At 59.4% G+C, this 18,655-nt stretch overlaps 2 protein-coding genes across 2 annotated transcripts in view; one reads left to right on the top strand and one right to left on the bottom strand.

Annotated features, from left to right (window-relative positions):
- Positions 1-1,013: 1,013 nt before the first annotated feature.
- ETH_00004505 (E3 ubiquitin-protein ligase, putative) lies at positions 1,014-7,513 on the top strand (the record flags this gene model as incomplete). Its single annotated transcript, XM_013373154.1, has 15 exons — positions 1,014-1,461; positions 1,688-1,936; positions 2,082-2,384; positions 2,609-2,728; positions 2,948-3,050; positions 3,269-3,333; positions 3,563-4,737; positions 4,974-5,231; positions 5,427-5,665; positions 5,862-6,008; positions 6,169-6,355; positions 6,528-6,642; positions 6,757-6,832; positions 7,159-7,275; positions 7,390-7,513. 15 exons carry the CDS (start codon positions 1,014-1,016, stop codon positions 7,511-7,513), a joined length of 3,726 nt encoding a protein of 1,241 aa, XP_013228608.1.
- A 752-nt stretch (positions 7,514-8,265) lies between these two features.
- The window catches only part of ETH_00004500 (Chloroquine resistance marker protein, related, related), a gene marked incomplete at both ends in the record, with an annotated part of 11,393 nt that continues 1,003 nt past the window's right edge, over positions 8,266-18,655 (bottom strand). The window contains 10 exons of the mRNA XM_013373153.1: positions 8,266-9,031; positions 9,457-10,283; positions 10,410-10,527; positions 10,847-11,805; positions 12,060-12,425; positions 12,575-13,353; positions 13,676-13,781; positions 13,886-14,138; positions 14,386-17,192; positions 17,399-18,646. Coding sequence (XP_013228607.1) covers positions 8,266-9,031; positions 9,457-10,283; positions 10,410-10,527; positions 10,847-11,805; positions 12,060-12,425; positions 12,575-13,353; positions 13,676-13,781; positions 13,886-14,138; positions 14,386-17,192; positions 17,399-18,646 — 8,229 coding nt within the window. The remainder of the gene's footprint in view (positions 9,032-9,456; positions 10,284-10,409; positions 10,528-10,846; positions 11,806-12,059; positions 12,426-12,574; positions 13,354-13,675; positions 13,782-13,885; positions 14,139-14,385; positions 17,193-17,398; positions 18,647-18,655) is intronic.

Raw genomic sequence — 18,655 nt, 5'->3', positions numbered from 1 at the left:
CCTAGGCGAAAAGCTGCGAGATCCGTACTGTAGAAGCCACATTGCCTCATGTATGCATGCCCCTACAACTTACACGGCGAATGCCGCATTGCATCATGTATCGATTCCTCTACAAGTTATATGGCGAATCGCCAGCTCTCAGCTGTATGGGAGTGCTGTTGGGCAATTCACACACTTCGCACGTGTTCCTGCGGGGAAACTGGATATCGCGCGACATGACGCCACAGGTGTACACATTCTCTGCCTAAGCAGTAGTAACGTTCAAGACCGCCTCTACTATATACTTCACTTATCAATAGGTTCCTCCCACCTCTCCTAGGGCGAAAGAAACCGGTGATTATGGGACAAAGTGTAAGCACACAAGCAACCTATGAGTTATTGGAAGGTGCGGACCCCTTCTAGACAGTTTTTAATATGTTATTAATGAGACCAAAACTCTTTTCTCCCTTCAAAGCCTTATGAAACTACACAAAATCCCTAGGCGTTAACATTGTGCCACAGCGATCCGTCGAGTCAATCGCCGCTGCTGCTGCTGGTTGCCGCGCAGCTACCATTGGGGCAGCAACTCCGCTACACTTGCGCGAATTCGTTAAATTTAATGTTATCATCCAATAGAAGTATCGGTTCATTCCTGTTCTTTTCTGGCTGCTGCTGCACCGGAAGCTGCTGCTGCTGGTTCACGCGGCCTCATCCTCGGCCGCAGTCGTCCAGAAGCGGCGATCCGGTGATTTCTATGCCGCAGCAGGAAGCCCCGCAGCAGCAGTAACACCATTATCTTTCGAGGGTAGCTTCTGCAGCTCTGCTGAGGTAATTTATTTTCATTTTATGGCGCTGTGGGCACGGCAGCCCAAATCCACCCGCCTTTCAAAATTATGTTTGCAGCTGCACGGCTGCTGCAGCTGTACCATTAGAGGTGTTCCCTCCCTCTCTGCATCTGAAGCCACGCCAGCGGACCTGTAGCACAGACACACACACAGAGGAAAGCTAGAGGCTACACCCCCCTCTGAAGGCTCATGGGGTCAGCGGCTTCATCACAGGGCACAGGGGCCAATAACGGCGGCCCGCAGCAGCAGCAGCAACACCCTAAACCACACGGGCAGCGACAGCAACAAGGACGTCAGCAGCTGCAGGGACTGCAGCAGCGGCAGCAGCAAGAGCTGCCTGCGGGCGGCTCCTTCCTGCGGCACCACGAGGCGGCGGCCGAAGAAGTTGACTCACCTGCCGTTTTCGCGAACTCATCCGCATCTAGATCACGAGCCATGGAGCCTTTAGATGAAGAGCAGTCTTCTCCAGCAGCAGCAGACACTGCAGCAGCAGCAGCTACTGCTGCTGCAGGCAGCGCAGCTGTGGGCTGCGCTCCCTCAGTGGCTGCATTACTCGCTGAGGGATTCATACAGCCTGGAGAGTCCTTCGAGAGTCTGAAGGACAGTTTCCTGCTCCTAGAACTCGAGGATGACAAGGGTGAGATTCACTTTAGGAGGGTCACTGCAGCGGCGTTGTACTTCAGGCCTTCTGCTTCCGCTGCTGCTGCTGCTTTTGCTGCTTCAGCAGCTGTTAATTTGGGCCGGCTGCAGCAGCAGTAGCTGCTAGTGCTGCTGGAGCTGCTGCTGCAGTGCCTTCTGTTGTAGCCACTGCCACCAGCTGCTTAGGCTTTCCGTTGCTGCGCGTTTTGGGGGTGTTGTTCCAGCTGCAGCAGCGGCAGAGGCAGTGCAGCAAATAGTTGCTGCTGCGGCCGGCAGCAGCAGCGGAAGCAGCAGCTGCACACACAACAGCGGCCAGCCGGCGAGCACAGAGTCCCGTGGGTTTGCAGAAGCAGCTTGCGCCCGCTTGTGCGCCGCGCGGCAGCAGCAGCAGCAGCTGCAGCAGCTGCTCGACACTGCGCCAGAGACGCTGCTGCAGTTCCTGCGAACGAAGAAGGACTGGGAGCGGCTGGCAGGTAGCGTTGGTTGCTTCTTGCTGCTGCTTGAGGACGGCAGGCTGGGCGCGGGCCTTGGCTAGATTGAAGTGCTGCTGCTGCTGCAATCTGCTGCTGCTGGAATCTGCTGCTGCTGCTGCTTCTGTTGGTCTTGGGCTGCCTGCAGGTGTATTTTTCGACAGCTTCTACGGACTTTCAAAAGTCTTTTGGGCCCCTCAGCAGCGCAGCACTGACTCCCAGCTGAGCGCTGCACTGCCCAACGGCGGCAGCAACAGCAGCAACCGTGAGGCCAGCAGCGGCAGCAGCAATCTCCTGAATGGCTGCAACGGCATAAGCAGCAGGAACGACCGCAGCAACAGTGGCTCTGAGGGGGAATCGGCCTCCTTTCCAGTTGACCTTGAGGCAGTGCGGAGATTTTACTCTGGGGTTTTAGCAGCTGCGAGGGCTGCAATTACTTCCGCGTCTGACGGTGCTTCTTGCTGTTTTACGCGTGCTGTTTGCTGCTGCTGCTGCTGCTGCTGTTGCTGCTGACTGTTGTAGGTTTCTGCTGTTGAGTGTTCGTGCTTAGAAGCCAGGGGAGCTGCTGCCGAGCCAGCCATGCTACCTTTGTTCCCGCTGTTTTCTCCGGCATGCTGGCAATCGAGCGCATGCATGCACTGCTGCTGCAGCCTGCGGGCGTTGGTGCTGCTGCAGGGAGCTGGGACCCAATAGAACTAATGCTAGAAAGGATCAACAGCCTCTGCTACGTCCTTCTGCGAAGGGCCAGCTCACTGCGGCATCCTCAGCAGCTGGCGTTTATCCCTATCCTCTTAGGTATGCACAGTGCAAGGCCCCTGGGTGGAGTGACAACTGCAGCTTCTGTTTGTTTGCTACTGTGTGCAAGTGCTGGTGCCTCTTGGAGTGCAAGATTGAGATGGGCACTGGAGGCTCTTTTTCTTTTTCTGTTTTTTGTAGTTGGGGTACCTTGTTCCTGGAATTCCTTCCTTAGTCTCACTTTGTGGAGGGTGTGCGCATGCCTCTTGGCTGTTGCAGAATGCCCTTTCCTAGAAGAGTCTGTAGACTTCTCGGAGCTTGCAAAGCTCTGTGAGGTCGTTGCCTCTCTGCCGCATTCCTCGCGCCGCACAATCGCTCAGTGGTGCGTTGCAGCAAGCGCTGTTGGTGAATTTGCTGCTGCATCTGCTGCTGGCGCTGTCAGATGTAGTGGTTAGCGTCTTTTCCTCTAGTAGTTCTCTGCAGCTAGCTAGCTTTCTAGAGAGCTAGCTGGGTGTTCGTCTCGGGGTATCTGATGCTGCCAGCCTCGACGCCTGCCAGAGCTGCCACTGTATTGTTGCTGTGCCAGTGTGTTCTCTTTAGGTATGGCGAGGTCCCGGCATCTCACATGGAGCAGCACATAACAGTTGTTCAACAGCTCATCACAGGTGAGGCTGTCTTCACTATGCCCTTTTCGTGCGGATGGCCGTTAGTGCTTTTGCTGGTCTTCGCACTGCTGCTGCTGCTGCTGCTGCTGCTGCTGCTGTGATCGTTGCTGATTATCTGGGTCGCGCGTTTGCCGCATGCTGCACTGGCTGTGTAGACCTCTTGCTGCTTGTTTCCTTCGATGGTGATGCTATCGGCGGGGTGCTGTTGCTGCGCCTGTGGCTGTTGCAGTCCGCATGCTTTCTGCTGGGCCTTTGGAGTCGTGGCACTACCTCCAGGCAGCGCAACACCCAGCGGAAACGGCGCTTCGTTCCGCGCTGCAGCTGCTGCACCTGTTGTATGTTGCAAACGTCAACAGGCATTTGCACCGTCTGCAGCTGAGGCACTGGAAAGAGCAGAACCTGCAGCTGCTGGATAGAACAGCTTTAGGGTTTAACGAGCTACCTGCAGACGCGGCCGCAGCTGCAGCTGCAGGCGGGACAGCGGCAGCCTCAGAAATGCTGGAACAGCAGCAGCTGCTGAAACAGCAGCAGCAGGCAAGGGAGGTCGACTTCACGCTGTTCCACAATGATGCCATTAATTCCAATAGCCAGCTGCTGCAGCACGAATTTGCGCTTTGGCTGCGCCTACGTCGCGGCATAGCGCCACGGCTGCTGCAGCAAGCGCTGCAGCAGCGGGAGCAAGGACCTATTACCCAAGGCAGGCGGCGGGGACAGCAGCAGCAGGACCAGAACCCGCCACAGAGAGACGCAGCACCTGCAGCAGAACCTTCAGGGACCTCTGGGGCTGGTTCAGCAGCTCCCACAGCAGCAGGAGGACCAGCTGCAACGAACGCTGGCGCAGCAACGCCACAGAGTTCCAACGTCGCCACAGCTGCAGCAGCAGGAGTGGCTGCAGAGGTGGCGCCAAGAAGTGAGAGAGCCACGGGGTCAGCCGTGCGCTCCATGTCAGTAGATTCCTTGTTTTCCGTAGAAGCTGAGGCAATGGCAGCACTGCGGCCGCCGTCGGATGACGCAGCAGCTGGCGGTCCTGCTGAAGGTCCCGGCGGGGATGCAGTCGTTGTAGATACAGCTGAAGACTCATTTAGTAGTAATTTGTTGCGGACAGTTGCTGCAGCAGCAGCAGCCGAAGGCTTCGCGCCAGTGCCCTCTCCTTTCGCCTTGTCGGAGCATTCGACTGCGGCAGCAGCTCTCGCTGCAGGCGTTGCCTCTCCCGTTGCAGCCTTCTCAAGCCCAGCAGCAGCTGCAGCAGCGTCGGCAGCCAATGCCCCATTCTCGCACTTCTCTATTCCAGAAAGAAGCATGACGAACCAGGCGTTCTCACTGCTCGCGCATCCCTTCGTACTGGACGCCTCAGTTAAGGCAGACATCCTCCGGAGGCAGGCAGCAATAGAGCAGCAGTATCAGGTGGGTCCTCCGGGTTCTTTTTTTCTGAGGTTGCCGCTGCTGCTGCAGCCGCGGGTTACGCTGTAGCTGAGGGCCTGCAATGGAGAGGCAAGCTGCCGCTGATGCTGAACTTGTTGGCTGCGGTGCTTGCGCCTTGCTCCGACAGGAGTTGTGGGATGCATCAGCACAGAGTAGGAGAGCTTTGTCTGCGGTTGAGGGGTCTTTTGCTGCATGTCTTTGCTGCTGCTGTTGCGTAGGCACGGCAGGCTGAGATGGACGCCGTCTTGGCGTTGTGCACCGGCGGTGCTGGGTACCCGCTGCCCTTTTTGTACTTGCGGGTGCGTCGGTCTCACTTGGTGCAAGATACGCTGCAGCAGATTGCATGCAACAGCAGCCGGGACAGCCAGATCAACAACACCAACCTCCGTAAGGCCTTGAAGATCAAATTCATCGGGGAAGAAGGCGTCGACCAGGGTGGCGTCACCAAGGAATTCTTCCAGCTTCTTGTCGATGAGGTGGGCAGCAGCAGCTAAGTAGTTCGAGAGCTTAAAGCACTAAAAACGTACAAATGGGCCTCTTTCGTGCTAGCTGTTTCGTGTTATATTGCCTGCAGCGGTAGGGCTGCAGAAGCAGCAGCAATTGGGACTGATCTTCTTCCTGCAGCACGGGATTAGCTGCTGCTTAGCTTGCTGTGTTTGCTATATGTGCAGCTGTTTAGCCCTGACTACGGCATGTTCTCCCTTGACGAGGAAAGCCAGATGCACTGGTTCTGCCCATACTCGCTGGAGGGGCGATATCGTTTTGAGCTCATAGGCATTCTTTGCGGCCTCGCTATAAACAACGCCGTTCTAATGCCCATGAACTTTCCCCTTGTGCTTTTTAAGAAGCTCTTGGGCTGGCCGGCGGCCTCTCTAGAAGATCTTTACGCTCTGCACCCGCAGGTTGCCAGGCAAGCCCGTTAGCACTGACTTTGAGACTGCAGCCATACCCGTGAATTCATACAGGTGCATCTTCTTAGAAGTTGTCTTGGCTTTAAGCGATAGCGGAGGAGCTACCAAAGGAGGCGTTTGGTGGCTGCAGCACGCCAGCTGTGCTGCTCTCGAGTGTCTTCTGTTGCGGGTTGCTGCGAGCTGCTGCGGCTGCAGGAGCCTTGTGTGTGTGCTGCGGGCCTCGCGAGAGGAGCTGGACTCCATGGGCCTGACTTTCAACGTCGCATCCGATTTCCTTGGACAAGTTCGGGAGGACGCCTTGGGTTCGCACGATCCCAGCGACAAGGTTACACTAGAAAACCGGTGAGACAGCGGCAACGAGGACAGGCTGTCCACTGCAGTGGCGCTTATAAAACTGATTTCGCCAGCTTACTGGCTTAGGCAATAGCTTGAAAGCGCAGGCGCAGCAGCTCACACCGCCAGCGTCGTCTGCAGGTGCTGCGTGGGGTGCATGTACGAGCAGTGACGAATACGTTCAGCTGTACTTAGAACACGTCCTTGACGTTTCTGTCCGCGAACAGTACAGCGCATTTGAAGATGGCTTCTACCGCTGCGTGGACAAGACCACAATTTCTCTGTTCCGCCCGGAGGAGCTGCAGCTGCTCCTTCTAGGCAAGGAAGAGGAACTGGATGTTTCGTTGCTACAAAAGGTGAAAGACGCACGCAGCTTGTTGCCCATTCACCCACCGCATTTCCAACGAGTTTGCCGGCACACGGCACAGCCTTTGAGGTTGCGGCAGGCAGTTCACTTCGCTCGCTTCCAAAACCAGACGTGGTGAGCCTTAGGGAGTGTCTTGTTACCTGTGGGTGACGAGGGCGCAGGCAGTGACGTACCAGGACGGATACACGAAGGACTCGCGGGCGATTTCAATGTTTTGGAACGTCTGCCGGACTTTTACTCAGGAGGAGAAGAAGAAGCTTCTTATGTTCATAACAGGTTAGCAGCAGGAGCCTTGGCAGCATCGAGCTTCGGGAACCGCTGGCAGCTCGCTGCGAAGCTTCACCGCGCCTGGCAACGCTTTGCTTGCCTGCTGTCTGCTGCGGCTCTCAGGTTCGGATCGTGTGCCACTGGGGGGTCCGCAGGCGCTGCGCCTCACCATTGGCCGGAGCGGCCCAGACACGGAACGGTAAGTCCGAATGGCCTTTGGCTTTTCGGCAGCTCTTCACGATTACTTGAACTCGCCACGTTCTTTGCTTGTTTCTGGAGGATCTCCGGGCGCTGCGTTGTGACTATGTCTGGAGCAGTTTGGACAGACTTTTGAGCAGCTTTCCATTTTTGTGGTCTCCTCGTTCTTTGTGAAGTTTTGCTTGCTGAGCTGAAACTCAAGCAGCAGAAGATGCCGCGGCTTTACCTTGTGGACCAGCCAACTGTAGCCGGCTTAGAACGAAGTTGCAAAAAACGTATTTCATGGATTCATGCTTGCTTGTTGTGGCTGTTTGCTCCGTGCCGCAGGCTTCCCACTGCTCACACGTGTTTTAATTTTTTGTTGCTGCCCGACTACAGCAGCGAAGAGAAAATGGCGCGGCTGCTTTTGATCGCCATTCAGAATTGCACTGGATTTGGCCTCAGGTGAAGCCACGGCGGTTTCCTGCCTCCGAGGCACCCAGCGACCAGCATTCGCAGCTGCATAAGCGGGCCGTTAACTGCTGTTCAAGTCCAGGGTGGACATGCATTGTTTTGAAGGCCGAGGGAGAGCCAAGTGGCTTGTACGCGCACGGGAGCGTACAAGATAAAAGACATGTGTTGCGTGATTTGCAACTTGATAGTTCCACAAGCAGCGGCAGCTAAGGCGTCTTTCTCCCAGTAGTTAACAGTGACAATACAGGAGTGGGTGCACCTTGCGACTAGTCATTAAATGCAGCAAGCAGCAGCGTGCCACTTTGCTGCATTCTTAAGTGCTGAGGGGAGCAAGCTCAGAGCAATTTATTTCACAGCATGTACCATTTCGATGGCCATTTGACGGCCCTCTTATGGGCCCTGTGCAGAAAGTTAAAAGTCTTTTGAGCTCTATACACGCCAAAGGAGCGTTGCTCTCTTGCTGAGTTGCCTCCGTGGCATGCAGCACAGCGTACGCAACTCTAGCTGCTGCAGCCGCTGCAGCGAACGCAACTGCAGCTGCTGCAGCTGGTGCAACTGTAGATAGGGAAAAAAGTCCACTGGCTGCTGTAGTGGTAGGTTCTGCCAACTCCGCCTCTATTTAAGAGACTGGCTTCCCGTTTGTTTTTCGTGGTGCTGTTGCTGCTGCTGTTACTGCCTCAAAGAAGTCACATTTATGGAGAGCGGGTCGCAAGCCAGGTTCCTGGCAGAGCCCACCAAGGAGTTCGGCACTCTTCTGCTGCTCCGCGGAACAGCAAATTGCCCGCAAAGGACACTGATCTGCATGCAGCGCGAATGCACTGTAGGGAGGCACATAACATCTTTTAAGGAGAGCCGCCTTTCTCCCTTAACCTTGCTGGCTGGGGCTAGCGGCTTTCTCCCCACGCAACACAGCAGAGCAGGGAAACAAAAAGCATCTAAGAGAGCTCGCTGACTCGCTAACTGGCTAGCCAGCAGCACACTTCACGCCTCTTGCCCAGGTCGCTTAAGGCGTTTGAGAGGCTCGAGGTCCCAAAGGGAAACACACGTGGCAGCACCTGATGCAGCAGCAGCAGCAACTGCTGCTGCTGCCGCTGCTTCCCCGGGCCTTGCAACGCGACGCTCCTCCCAGTCTACATAAACCCCGCGCCAGAAACCTTCTGGGCTGGTGTCAATACGGCGGATAATGCCGGCGAGCCGCTGCTGCTGCTGCTGCAGGTGCTGCTGCTGCAGGACGAAATCAAGAACCGCAAGTCCTAGGCCTCTGGGGACAGGGGGGAGGGTCGCAGCAGCAGCAACAGCAGCGGCCTGGCAGCAGCCAAGCTGCATGCGGAAGCGCATGCCAGAACACCACCCCATATCCAGTGCCTGCAGGACTTTGTTGCAATGAAGGAGAAAGCTGCTGCTCCCCTGCAGCACAGGAACACTAAGAATAACCCAGCGCCTGCGCAGCTGAGGGCCAATAGCCCCGGGGGGCAGCGCTTGGCCCCCGCAGCTTCCGTGGCCGTTTGCTGCAGCAGCAATCGCGAGCTCGCGGCTGTGGTGGTCCCTCTCTGCTCCCCAGGCTATCGTGCCGTCTGCTGTTGCGGGTTGCTGCTGCTGCGCATCTGCTGCTGCGGCTCTGCTACTCCCAGCTGACGGTGCCCTTGCGAGTCTTGATCTGGTGACGCGGCTTTCGCTTGCAGTGGAAGCAACAGCAGCAAGCGCGTCCAGACCCTCAGCAGCAGAATCCGCTGCAGTTGGGTGCCTCCTGTTGCGCAGCAACAAAGACACAGCGCAGCCCCGCAACTCCATAGTCCACACACCAGTAAAAGTTGACGCCAGAAAACCTTAGCAAGGGATGCAGCAGCAGCTGTATAGCCGGACTACACTTTGCCCGCTAGGCTGCAGCCATACGGCGGCAGCATCCGCAGCAGCAACGTGAAGTAGCAAGGAGCGCCAGCAGCAATCGCAGCAGCAGCAAGAGCCACAGCCCAGGCTACGGCTGCAGCAGGCCGCGCCCCTCGTTGCTGCTGCAGTTACGAGCAAGGAGGCTCCATCCTGCGCCTCTCACTACGGCTCTGCAGAGGCAAGAGATCCAGCAAGCTGCATCCGCGCAAGGGCCTAGGTCTCCCCCAGGCATGTAAGCAGCAGCAGCACCAGCAGCAGGAGACGCAGCAACCAACCAAAGCTCACCGAGTTGCCACTGAGCAGACAACCCTGTAGTGGGGGCACAGAGAAGCGTCAAGCGCAGCAGTTCCGGGCACTTCGCCGCCTTGCTGCACCAGCTGATACTGCTCCTGCAGCAGCTTCTGCAGCTGCAGCTGCTGCTGGAGATACAACTGAGCTGCTGCTCCGCTTTTTGCTGCCAAAGACAAGGGACTCGCCTGCAGCAAGAAGTCCTGAAAGGCCTTTGAGACCAAGCCGTCAGGCGCCTGCAGCTCTGAGCAGCTGTTCTTCCAAGAGGCTGGGGTTGAGGCACCAGCGGGCGTGGTTGGTGCTGGAGTTCCTCCTGCTGGAGCTGGTGCTGCTGCAGCTGCTGAAGGTGCTGCAGCTACTGCAGCGTCAGGGGACGGGGAACCATCAACCTGCATTGCTGACTGATCCGCAGCAGCAGCTTCCAGTGCCGCTGCTGCAGCAGCAGGCGTGGCAGCGTGCTGCTGCTGCGGCGAAGGCTTCGTGAGGCCAAGGACTACAGGGTCCTCTTCAAGAGAAAAAGAAAACAAAGAAGCAACAAGGCCGACCCCTGCTGCATCTGTTGATCCGCTAGGCATTGCCTGTATGGCGTTGTGCTGCACAACAGGAGTCGTGCCGGCTGTGGCCCCAGAGCCAGCAGCAGCAGCAGCTGCTGCTGCTGCTGCTGTGAGGGGCGGCGCGGCTTCGAGAGGCGGCGGCAGCAAACCCGCGAACCCCGCGAAGAACTCAATTTGATGTACACGGAGCTGCTCCACCCAGCCCAAACAATCGGGAACCTGAAGGCTGCAGCAAGTCCTTCCATAGCTGGACCCTTCCGTCGTTTGCTCCTGCAGCAGACGCAGCAAAACACACAAGCAGCGGCTTCTCCCATTGCTGGCGTTGTCGCCGCCGCTCCGGCTGCTGCTGCTGCTCCGGCTGCTACTGCTGCTGCGGAAAGTTGGGGACGCACGCACCTGGCGCAAAGAGCTAACTACTTCGCAGTGCCCCTTCCTAAAGAAGAAGAGGGAATCCCCCACCCGCGGAATTTGCTGCCGCTGGGCTTCCGAGGCCAGCAACTGTTCAAACGCGTCTCTGTAAGAAAACAGCAGCAACAGCAGCAGCAGCAAAAAGGCGGCAGGTGGTGCCACATCAAGTGTTCTCCCCTTTAGGCACCCACTTGCTGCAGAAGGCCGCTGCCCTCTGGGCAATACGCACAGCGGAGATTTAAGGAAGCTGCAGCAGCTGCTGCTGCAGGTGCTGCTGATGCTGCTGGAGCAGCGGCAGCTGCTGCAGCGGCGACCACGGATCACTCTGCAGCAACAACTGTTGGCAGTCCCCCCAGAGTGCACACAGCGTGTTCACTTGCTGCTGCATCCGCAGCAGCAGCAAACTAACAGCCGAGAAGCCCCACCTGTCTATGGGGGCGTTTAAGTCCGCCAGGCGCTGGCAGTCCAGCCCCGTGGCCTTCCAGACATTGGCATAGAGGCCCCAGAGATGCACTAGGTCTAGCCTGCGTCGCACTTCGCGCCATTGCTGTTCTTCGAGGCTGCTGCTGCTGCTGCTGCTGCTGTTGCTGCTGGCCTCTGCTGCTGCTGCTGCTGCTGGCGCTGCTGCAGCCTCCCCGAAGAGCTGGTCGTACGTCCGCTCCAGAAGCTGCAGCAGCGCAGATTCGTCCCAGCCAAATCCACAGGACATGCACCGCACGAGGGCAGCAAACCGCGCAGCAGCTGCCTCCTCGGCGTCTTCTGCAGCTCCTGCTGCTGTTCCTGCTGCTGGGACTTGGGCCGCTCTGTCAGCTGCCGCCGCTGCCGCAATGGCAGCTTCTACGCTGGCCTTCGTGACAGAGCACAGCGGCTCCGCTGGAAGGAGTGTCTCTGTGGGCTGCTCCGCACCTTCTAGTGCAGCAGCAGCAGCAGCAGCAAGCCCTGCTCCTGCAGCTGGGCCCTCCGTGTCTCCGGGGGAGCTTCGAGACGCTGCAGCGCCATCAGGACTATCTCGCGGTTGATGCGAAGGCCCTGAGCCTGCGCTGCAGAGGGCCGGCGACTTCGCCGCAGCGCTGCTGCTGCTGCTGCTGTTGCTCGGAGCCACTAGAGGCTCCTCCAGGTCTTCTTCGAGAAGCCGAGAGTGCTTCCGCACTGGCTCTACTGGGGAACTTGCTGCTCGCGGAGGCTTCGCAGCAGCAGGACGCAAAGCTTCCGGCGGCAGGTCTTGCTGCTGCCCTGGAGTTGGCAGCAGCACAGGCAACTGCACCGACAGCCGCTGCAGATCCTGTGACCACTGGTGCCGCCTGTAGACCCAAGCCTTCGCATGCACAGCACCAGCAGCATCGACGAGAGACTCTACGTAGAGCAACAGCTGCGCCAATACCCCCTGCAATAGCGCAGCAAAGCGAAATGGCAGCAGCAGCAGCAGCAGCAGCAGCACGCGCCGTAATTCCATTGGCCGCCGTGCACGCCAGCAGCAGCAGTGCAAAAGCAGCAGCAGCAGCCGCACTACACGCAGAAACCATGAAGTAAGCGCCATGCCATGAGTTCTGCAGCAGCAGCAGCAACTGCAGCAGCAGCAGCGACGGCAGCACCACCAGCACCACAACCACAGCAGCAGCTGCGGTAGCCGAAGCTTACGACAAAGAGCGTCTGCTCCATCCAGTACTGCCGATGCTGCCTCTTCGTAGCTGCAGCTGCTGCTGCTGTTGCCGCTGCCGCTCCGTCTCCTACTGTGTACTGCTGCCTGTAAGAAGAGCCATCAGGGCAGCACGTGGAGCTGCAAGAAGCGGCTCTCGCGAGGACTGTAAGGGCCGCAGCGAAGGCCATGCACGGGGACAACTGTCGCTGCTGCTGCTGCTGCTGCCAAAGGACTGGGTAGCAGCGCGGCAGCAACGACAGGTTGAGTGCATGCAGCTGCTTGCAGGCCAGCCAAACTGCAGCAGCAAGAGGCGAGGGCGGGACCACCGGGGCGGCTCGAAGAGGCTGCAGCTGCTCCGCGTCCATCTGCAGCAGGGCGCAGCAGCGGCAGCAGCAACACAAGGGATGCGTGCAGCAGCAAACAGCTCTGCTGCTGCAGCTGCTGAGGCGGCGCGTCACGCTGCACTCCTTGCAGCCAAAGCAGCAGCAACAATGGATGCAGCAGAAAGTCTCACCTCCTCTATGGCCCGGCCCAGAGACTGCCGCAAGCTGCGCTCTCTCTTAAGAGCAGGCGAGAGGGCAGCCCGCAGCTGCCGGAGCGCATCTACGGTTGGTGGCACGAAGAAGCACGTGCTTTGCTGCTGCTGCTGCTGCTGCAGCATCTGCAGGAAGGCAGCCAAAGACTCCACTTTTATGGGCCGCCGCCTTATTGGCCATTCTGAGAGGCTGCCCGTGCTGAGAAGAGCAGCAGCGTCCGCAGACGAGGGGAAAACTTTCAGCAGGCTCTGCCTGTTGCTGCTGCTGCTGCTGCTCTTGCTGGCGCTGCTGCTGCTGCTGCTGTCGCCATTGTGGCCCATGCTGCTGCTTCCGTTGCTCGCGCTGCTGCTGCTGTCTTCGCCCACGCAGTTTGGCCCCTGCTGCTGCCCCTGGCTAAGCTGAGCGCCTGCCGGCTCGGCCTCCGATGCATGGCCGGAGCTGCTGCGGCTGTTGGCTGGGCCGGCAGCAGCAGCTACTGCGGCGGCAGCCGCTGCTGCTGCTGCTGCTGCCTTCTGCATTAGCAGCAGCAGCGGGGACGGCTCGCAGTGAGCCTCCACATAGACCCGAGATATGCTGCCGCTAGCAGACACACAGGCGAAGTACCTGTTAAGAAATCTGTCTTCACCCAAAGCCTCAGAACGCACCACGAAGCAACTCTGCAGCTTTTCTGCTTCTGCATTCGAGACCCTCCCCATGGGCTTCCGCCGCTGCGCCCGCAGGCCCCCGCCTCCAGCGCCCACAGCTGCTGCTGCTTCCTCTGCAGCGCAGCAAACGCACATCTCGAGGGGCGCTTCCGCAACAGCACAGCAGCAGCAGCAGCAGCAGCGGCCACACAGCCGCTGAACACCTCTAGCCTGCAGTCTATGGGCCGCCACAGCAGCAGCAACTCAAGATTAGCAGCACCTCAAGAAGCAGCAGCAGCTCAGGGTACTGGATCCAAGGGGCCCCCTGGGTGCCTTCTGATGGGCGGGAGGCCCCAAAAATGAGCACAGCAGGAGACAGCAGCGCTGCATTAGCAACAAGAAAAAACCTAATGCAGTGATGCAGTGATTAAAGTTAGGGTTTGTGAACAAACGCACCGCCCTCCTCTTTCGCTGCAGCAGCAGAAGCAGCAGAATCCTTTGCTGCTGCATTTGCAGCACCTGCCCCTTCGGCGTCTTCAGCTGCGTGGCCCTCGTCGGCCTCCTGCAGCACACGCGCGGCCAAAGAAGCAGCAGCTCCTCATGCTGCTGCAGCAGTTGTTTTCCCAGACGCCTCTGAGCAGCAGCAAGGGACCCGTCTTCGCCTACCTTCTCTGTCTTGGCTTCGGAAGCAGCAGCAGCGCTTGCGGCCCCAGCAGCAGCAGCAGCAGCAAGGTGCTCCTCCTCTGTGGGGCCCGCAGCAGCCACCTTCAGCCGCAGCAGATTCAGGCGAGCCCTGGCCAGCCCCTCCAGCTTCGTGTCTAAGAAGAACTTTCCTTGCCAGCCGTCAGATACGAGCCGCTGCAGCTGCTGCAGCAGGAAGCAGCGCATGTCGCGGGGCAGCAGCCAGAAGCTGCTGCACCTGCAGTAACAAACACACCCAATCCGCAAGAGGCCTACAAATCCAGCAGCAGCAGCAGCGGTGGAAGAAGCAACGGCGGCGGCTGGCGCAGGCCCAAACCTACGTGCTGCAACAGCAGCTGCATCACTGCGACTAAAGACTACAGCAGCAGCTGCAGCACTGCGACTAAAGACTTCAGCAGCAGCAAGGCCACTGCAGCAGCGCGAACAGCCACCGCTGCAGCAGCAGCAGCAGCATAGGTGCTTACCGCAGCGCATGGAGGGCCAGCAACAAACGGTCCACAGAGGTCCCTTCGACGCCACACAGCTCAGATCGGCTTATGTCCAGCGCCCATTCAACTGCAGGAAGTCCCCCAGCAGCAGCAGCAGCAGCTTCTGCTGCTGCTGCTCTCTCTTCGTCCTCTTCACGATCTCCTTCGGTGCTGCTTGCTTCAGACGCGTCGTCGTCGGCCGCAGCCTCGTGTTGGCTGCTGCTGTTGTTGCTGCCGCTGCTGCATTCCGCAGGTGCTCTGTCTCCCGCTGCTGCTGCTGCTGCTGCCTCCACCTCTTCCGGCTTTGCTGCTGCTCCTGCTCCCATGGGCTCCTCGAGCAGCAGATTGGGAGCCTCTGAGCAGCCGGCCCCTTCCCCGTCACCACTATCAGCCTGAGGCTCTCTGTGCGTTGCTGCTGCAGCTGCTGCATCCGCAGGAGTTCCTGCAGCGCAACTTTGAGGTCCGACAGCTGTGTCTTGGCCTGGCGCAGCTGCTTCTGCTGCAGCAGGACACTCTGCTGCAGAAGGACCCTCTGCTGCAGCAAGACCCTCTGCTGCAGAAGGACCCTCTGCTGCAGCAGGGCTCTCTGCTGCAGCAGGCCCCTCTGCTGCAGCAGACCCTTCTGCTGCAGCAGGCCCCTCCGCTGCAGCAGACCTTTCTACTGCAGCAGGCCTCTCTCCTGCAGCAGACTCCCCTCCTGCAGCAGGCCCCTCTCCCCCAACAGGCGCCTCTGCTGCAGCAGCAGCTCCAGCCCCTCCGGCTGCTGCAGAGACGTCGTTAGCAGCAGGCACAGCTGTTACTGTGCTGCCGCTGCCCACCATCCCGTCGATTTCCATTGTGCTGGGGTCTTCTGCTGCTGCTGCAGTGGCTGCAGCGGCAGCTCCGGGCTGCCACTGGTGTTCCTGCTGCTGCTCCTGCTGCTGCTCCTGCTGCTGTTCATGCTGCTGTTCTGACTCGAACTCGCGCGGCTGCTTTTGCTCCTGCTCTTCCTGCTGCATCTCCTGATGCCCTTCAAGCTGCTCTTCCTGCCACTGTTCTTGCTGCTGCTGTTGCTGCTGCTCACGCTGGCTCCCGTTCTCATGCTGCTCAGGCTTCTGCCGCACAGGTTCTTCTTTTTGTTGCTGCTGCTCTTGCTGCTGCTGCTCAGCCTCTCCCGGGGACTGCGACGGGCCAAGTGAGTCCTGCGAAGGCTGCGGGACCTCCTCAGCACTTTGCAGCCCCTCCAGATCTGCTGCAGCTGCTTCTGCTGCTGCTTCATCATTCGCAGCGGGCACCGACACCTGGGGGGGCGCAATGTAGGTCCGCCTTGGAGTGTACAGACACTCGAACAAAAGCCTCTTCAGCAGCAACGGAGCTGTCAGTGCATCTAGCAGCCTGAGATCTAGGGGGAGGCCATCGAGGGCACTCAGGGCTCTTCCTGGGAGAAGCAGCAGCTGCTCATTCTGCTGCTGCTGCTGCTGCTGCTGCAGCTGCAGCTGCAGCGAGTCCCCCGCTATCAACCGACGCATCTGCTGCAGCTCCTGCGGACGCCCACCCCCAGTGCAGGCAAAGAAGGCAGAAGCAGCCGCTGCGCATGAGGCAGGATCAGCCACCGAGCTGCTGAAGCTGCGGCCTAGCACACTCCTGCTGCTGTTGCTGCTGCTGCTGCTGCTGTTGCTGCTGCTGCCGTCTTCTGCCGAGCCGCAGGTGTGGGCGTCGTGCCGCGCCCGGCGCCGCTTCCTGGAGTGCACGTGCTGCTGCTGCTTGTAAACCCCAGAGTCTATTCCCAGCCACAGAGCAGCAGAAGCCTGTGTCTCATCAGGGGCAAGAGCTTCTGCTGCAATGCTGCCAGCAGCAGCTACTCGCGGCATCGCGTCCGACAGCTGCAGCACCGCCAGCTGCAGCAGCCGCAGTAGCAGCGCGTCCCCGAGGAAGAAGGGCAGCTGCTCCCCACAGGCTTCCGACACATTCACGTCCAGCGCTGCTGCTGCTGCGTCTGCTGCAGATGCCTCCGCTTCTGCTGCTGCTGCTGCTGCTGCTTTGGCCGCAGCTGCCTCGCTCCTTTCGCGATCTTCTTCGTCCTCAGACTCTGACGCATCAGCAAGTGGCTCCTTGCTGCCAGCAGCAGAGTCCACTGCAGCATCTCCTGCTGCCTGTGGAGTCGTTGCTGCTGTTCTGCCTGCTGCGGCTGCTGCTGCTTTTGCTGCTGCTGCTTTTGGGTCGTCACTCGAGCGAGTTCCGCACCCGCTGCCGCTGGCTTCTTCACGCCCATCATGACCCGCTGCAGTGCCTACTGCTGCTGCTGATGCTGATGCTGCGGCATCTGCCCCTGCTGCTCCGTCAGCTGGTCCTCTTGTCGCCGGCATTTCAGCAGCAAGGAGAGCAGCCCCAAAGCTGTCTGAAGCGCTATTCTCCAGACCATTAGCTGCTGCAGCTGCTGCCGCAGAGGAGTCGCCTGAGCTCTTTTGCTGCTGATTCTGCTGCTGTTCCTGCTGCTGCTGACGCTGCCACAGCTGCAGCAGACAATCAGCCTCCGGCAGTCGGTGCACCGAAGCCACTAAATCAAGCGAGGGCGGAGTGTCCTCCTTGCGGCCTTCTGCCCTGCCGTGAGCTGCAGCAGCAGCGCCGGCAGCAGCAGCAGCAGAAGGAGCAGCACGAGCGAAGGGCTGCACCCGAGGCCCCAGCACAGCAACCTCCAGAGTGTCAATCGAAGGGGGCAGCAACTGAAGATACTCAGAGAAGACCCGGAAGAAATCCTGCAGCTCCAGCAGCTCCGGGTGTCTGTACAGCTGCAGCAGCGAAAGCGGCAAAGGCCTCCGCTGGCACTGCAGCCAAACAGCAGCAGACACAACAGACACAGCAGGCTGAGCGAGAGCAGCAGATCCGGCGCAGGAAGCCCAAAAGGAGCAACAGCAGCAGTAGAGGCAACAGCAGCTTCGGGAGCAGCAGCAATAGAAGCAGCAACAGCAACAGCAACGCAGCAGCAGCAGCAGACAGCAGTTCAACGGCTCCTGGTGTGTCTTGCGCCTACCAATGCTTCCTCGAAGGGGTCAATCAGCAGCTCATCTTTGGGTTCTACGCCAGCTGTCTCGAGTTCGTCCACAGGTGGCTGCGGCTGCTGCTGTGGCTGCTGCGGCAGCTGCTGCTGCACCTGTTGCTGCATTTGCTGCTGCAGCTGCTGCTGCAGCTGGGCCGCCGCTTTGCGCATGTTCAACGCTGCAGCCGCTGCATCCGACATGCAGTCTCCTTGCTGGGAGTCGCAATCCATCAGACCCGGGGTGAGGCTGCCGTGACCCGGTGTTGCTGCTGCTGCTGCTGTTGCTGCTGCTGTTACTGCTGCTGCTGCTTCTGGGTTTCTGCTGTCGCCGCGCTGGCGCTTGCAGCGCTTGCCCCCGCGACCCGACGACGGCGCCCCCCGCCCTGTTGAGCCCTGCTGCTGCAGTCGCATGGCTGCTGCCAGCTCTGGGTCAACGGGAAGCTGTTGCTGCTGTTGCTGCTGCTGTTGCTGCTGCTGCTGGTGGGCGTCCTGCTGCTGAGCCACTGCCTCCTCCTGGAAAGCTGCTGGGTCGGGAGCCAGCACATATTCGAGCGGCGGGACATAGACGTTTGCTGCAGCAGCTTTTTCAATGAGCGTTTGGCAGAAAGGCCCGTACAGCAGACTGCTGCTGCTGCCGCTGCTACCGCTGCTGCTGCTGCTGCTGCTGCTGGCGCCGACCGTTGCCTCGTAAGCAGCAACCTGCGTGATGAGGAAGCGCGCGAGGGAAATCAAGTACTCCTCCGTGCAGCCGTCAACAGCAAAAGCGCCACCCCAGCAGCAAACTGGGCTGCTGCTGCCATCTGCCAGCTGCCGCACTCCAGTGCCTTCGGGGTCTGAGAGCGACAGCAGCTGCGAGCCTTTGCCTTTGCGAATGGCAAGTGCTGAAATGAGCTTCGCGTGGGCAAAAACCAGATTCGGGTCTTGCTGCTGCAGCAGCAGCTGCTGCTGCTGCTGCTGCTGCTGCCGACCCACCTGCTGGCGCCCGCCCCGACACCCACCTCGCGAGCCCCCCCGGCCCCCGCTCCTCGCTAGGAAAACCCCATGCTCCTGCTGCTGCTGCTGCTGCTGCTGCCGCTGCTCTTGCTGCTGCGGGCTCTCTCCAGCGTCGTCGTCCAGCTGCAAAGAAGCGGCGCCTGAGTTCTCCGCGATGTGGCAGTTCTCCGTTTCTGAAAGCGAGCAGTTTGAAAGCTGCTGCTGCTGCTGCTGCTCTTTTTCCTTTTCCTGTTGTTGCTGTTGCTGTTGCTGTTGCTG

Source organism: Eimeria tenella, genomic scaffold, assembly GCF_000499545.2.
Source record: "Eimeria tenella Houghton genomic scaffold, Eth_scaff121, whole genome shotgun sequence".
NCBI classification, from domain to species: domain Eukaryota; phylum Apicomplexa; class Conoidasida; order Eucoccidiorida; family Eimeriidae; genus Eimeria; species Eimeria tenella.
Note: the sequence above shows the minus strand (reverse complement) of the source record. Positions and strands in the feature narration are given on the sequence as shown.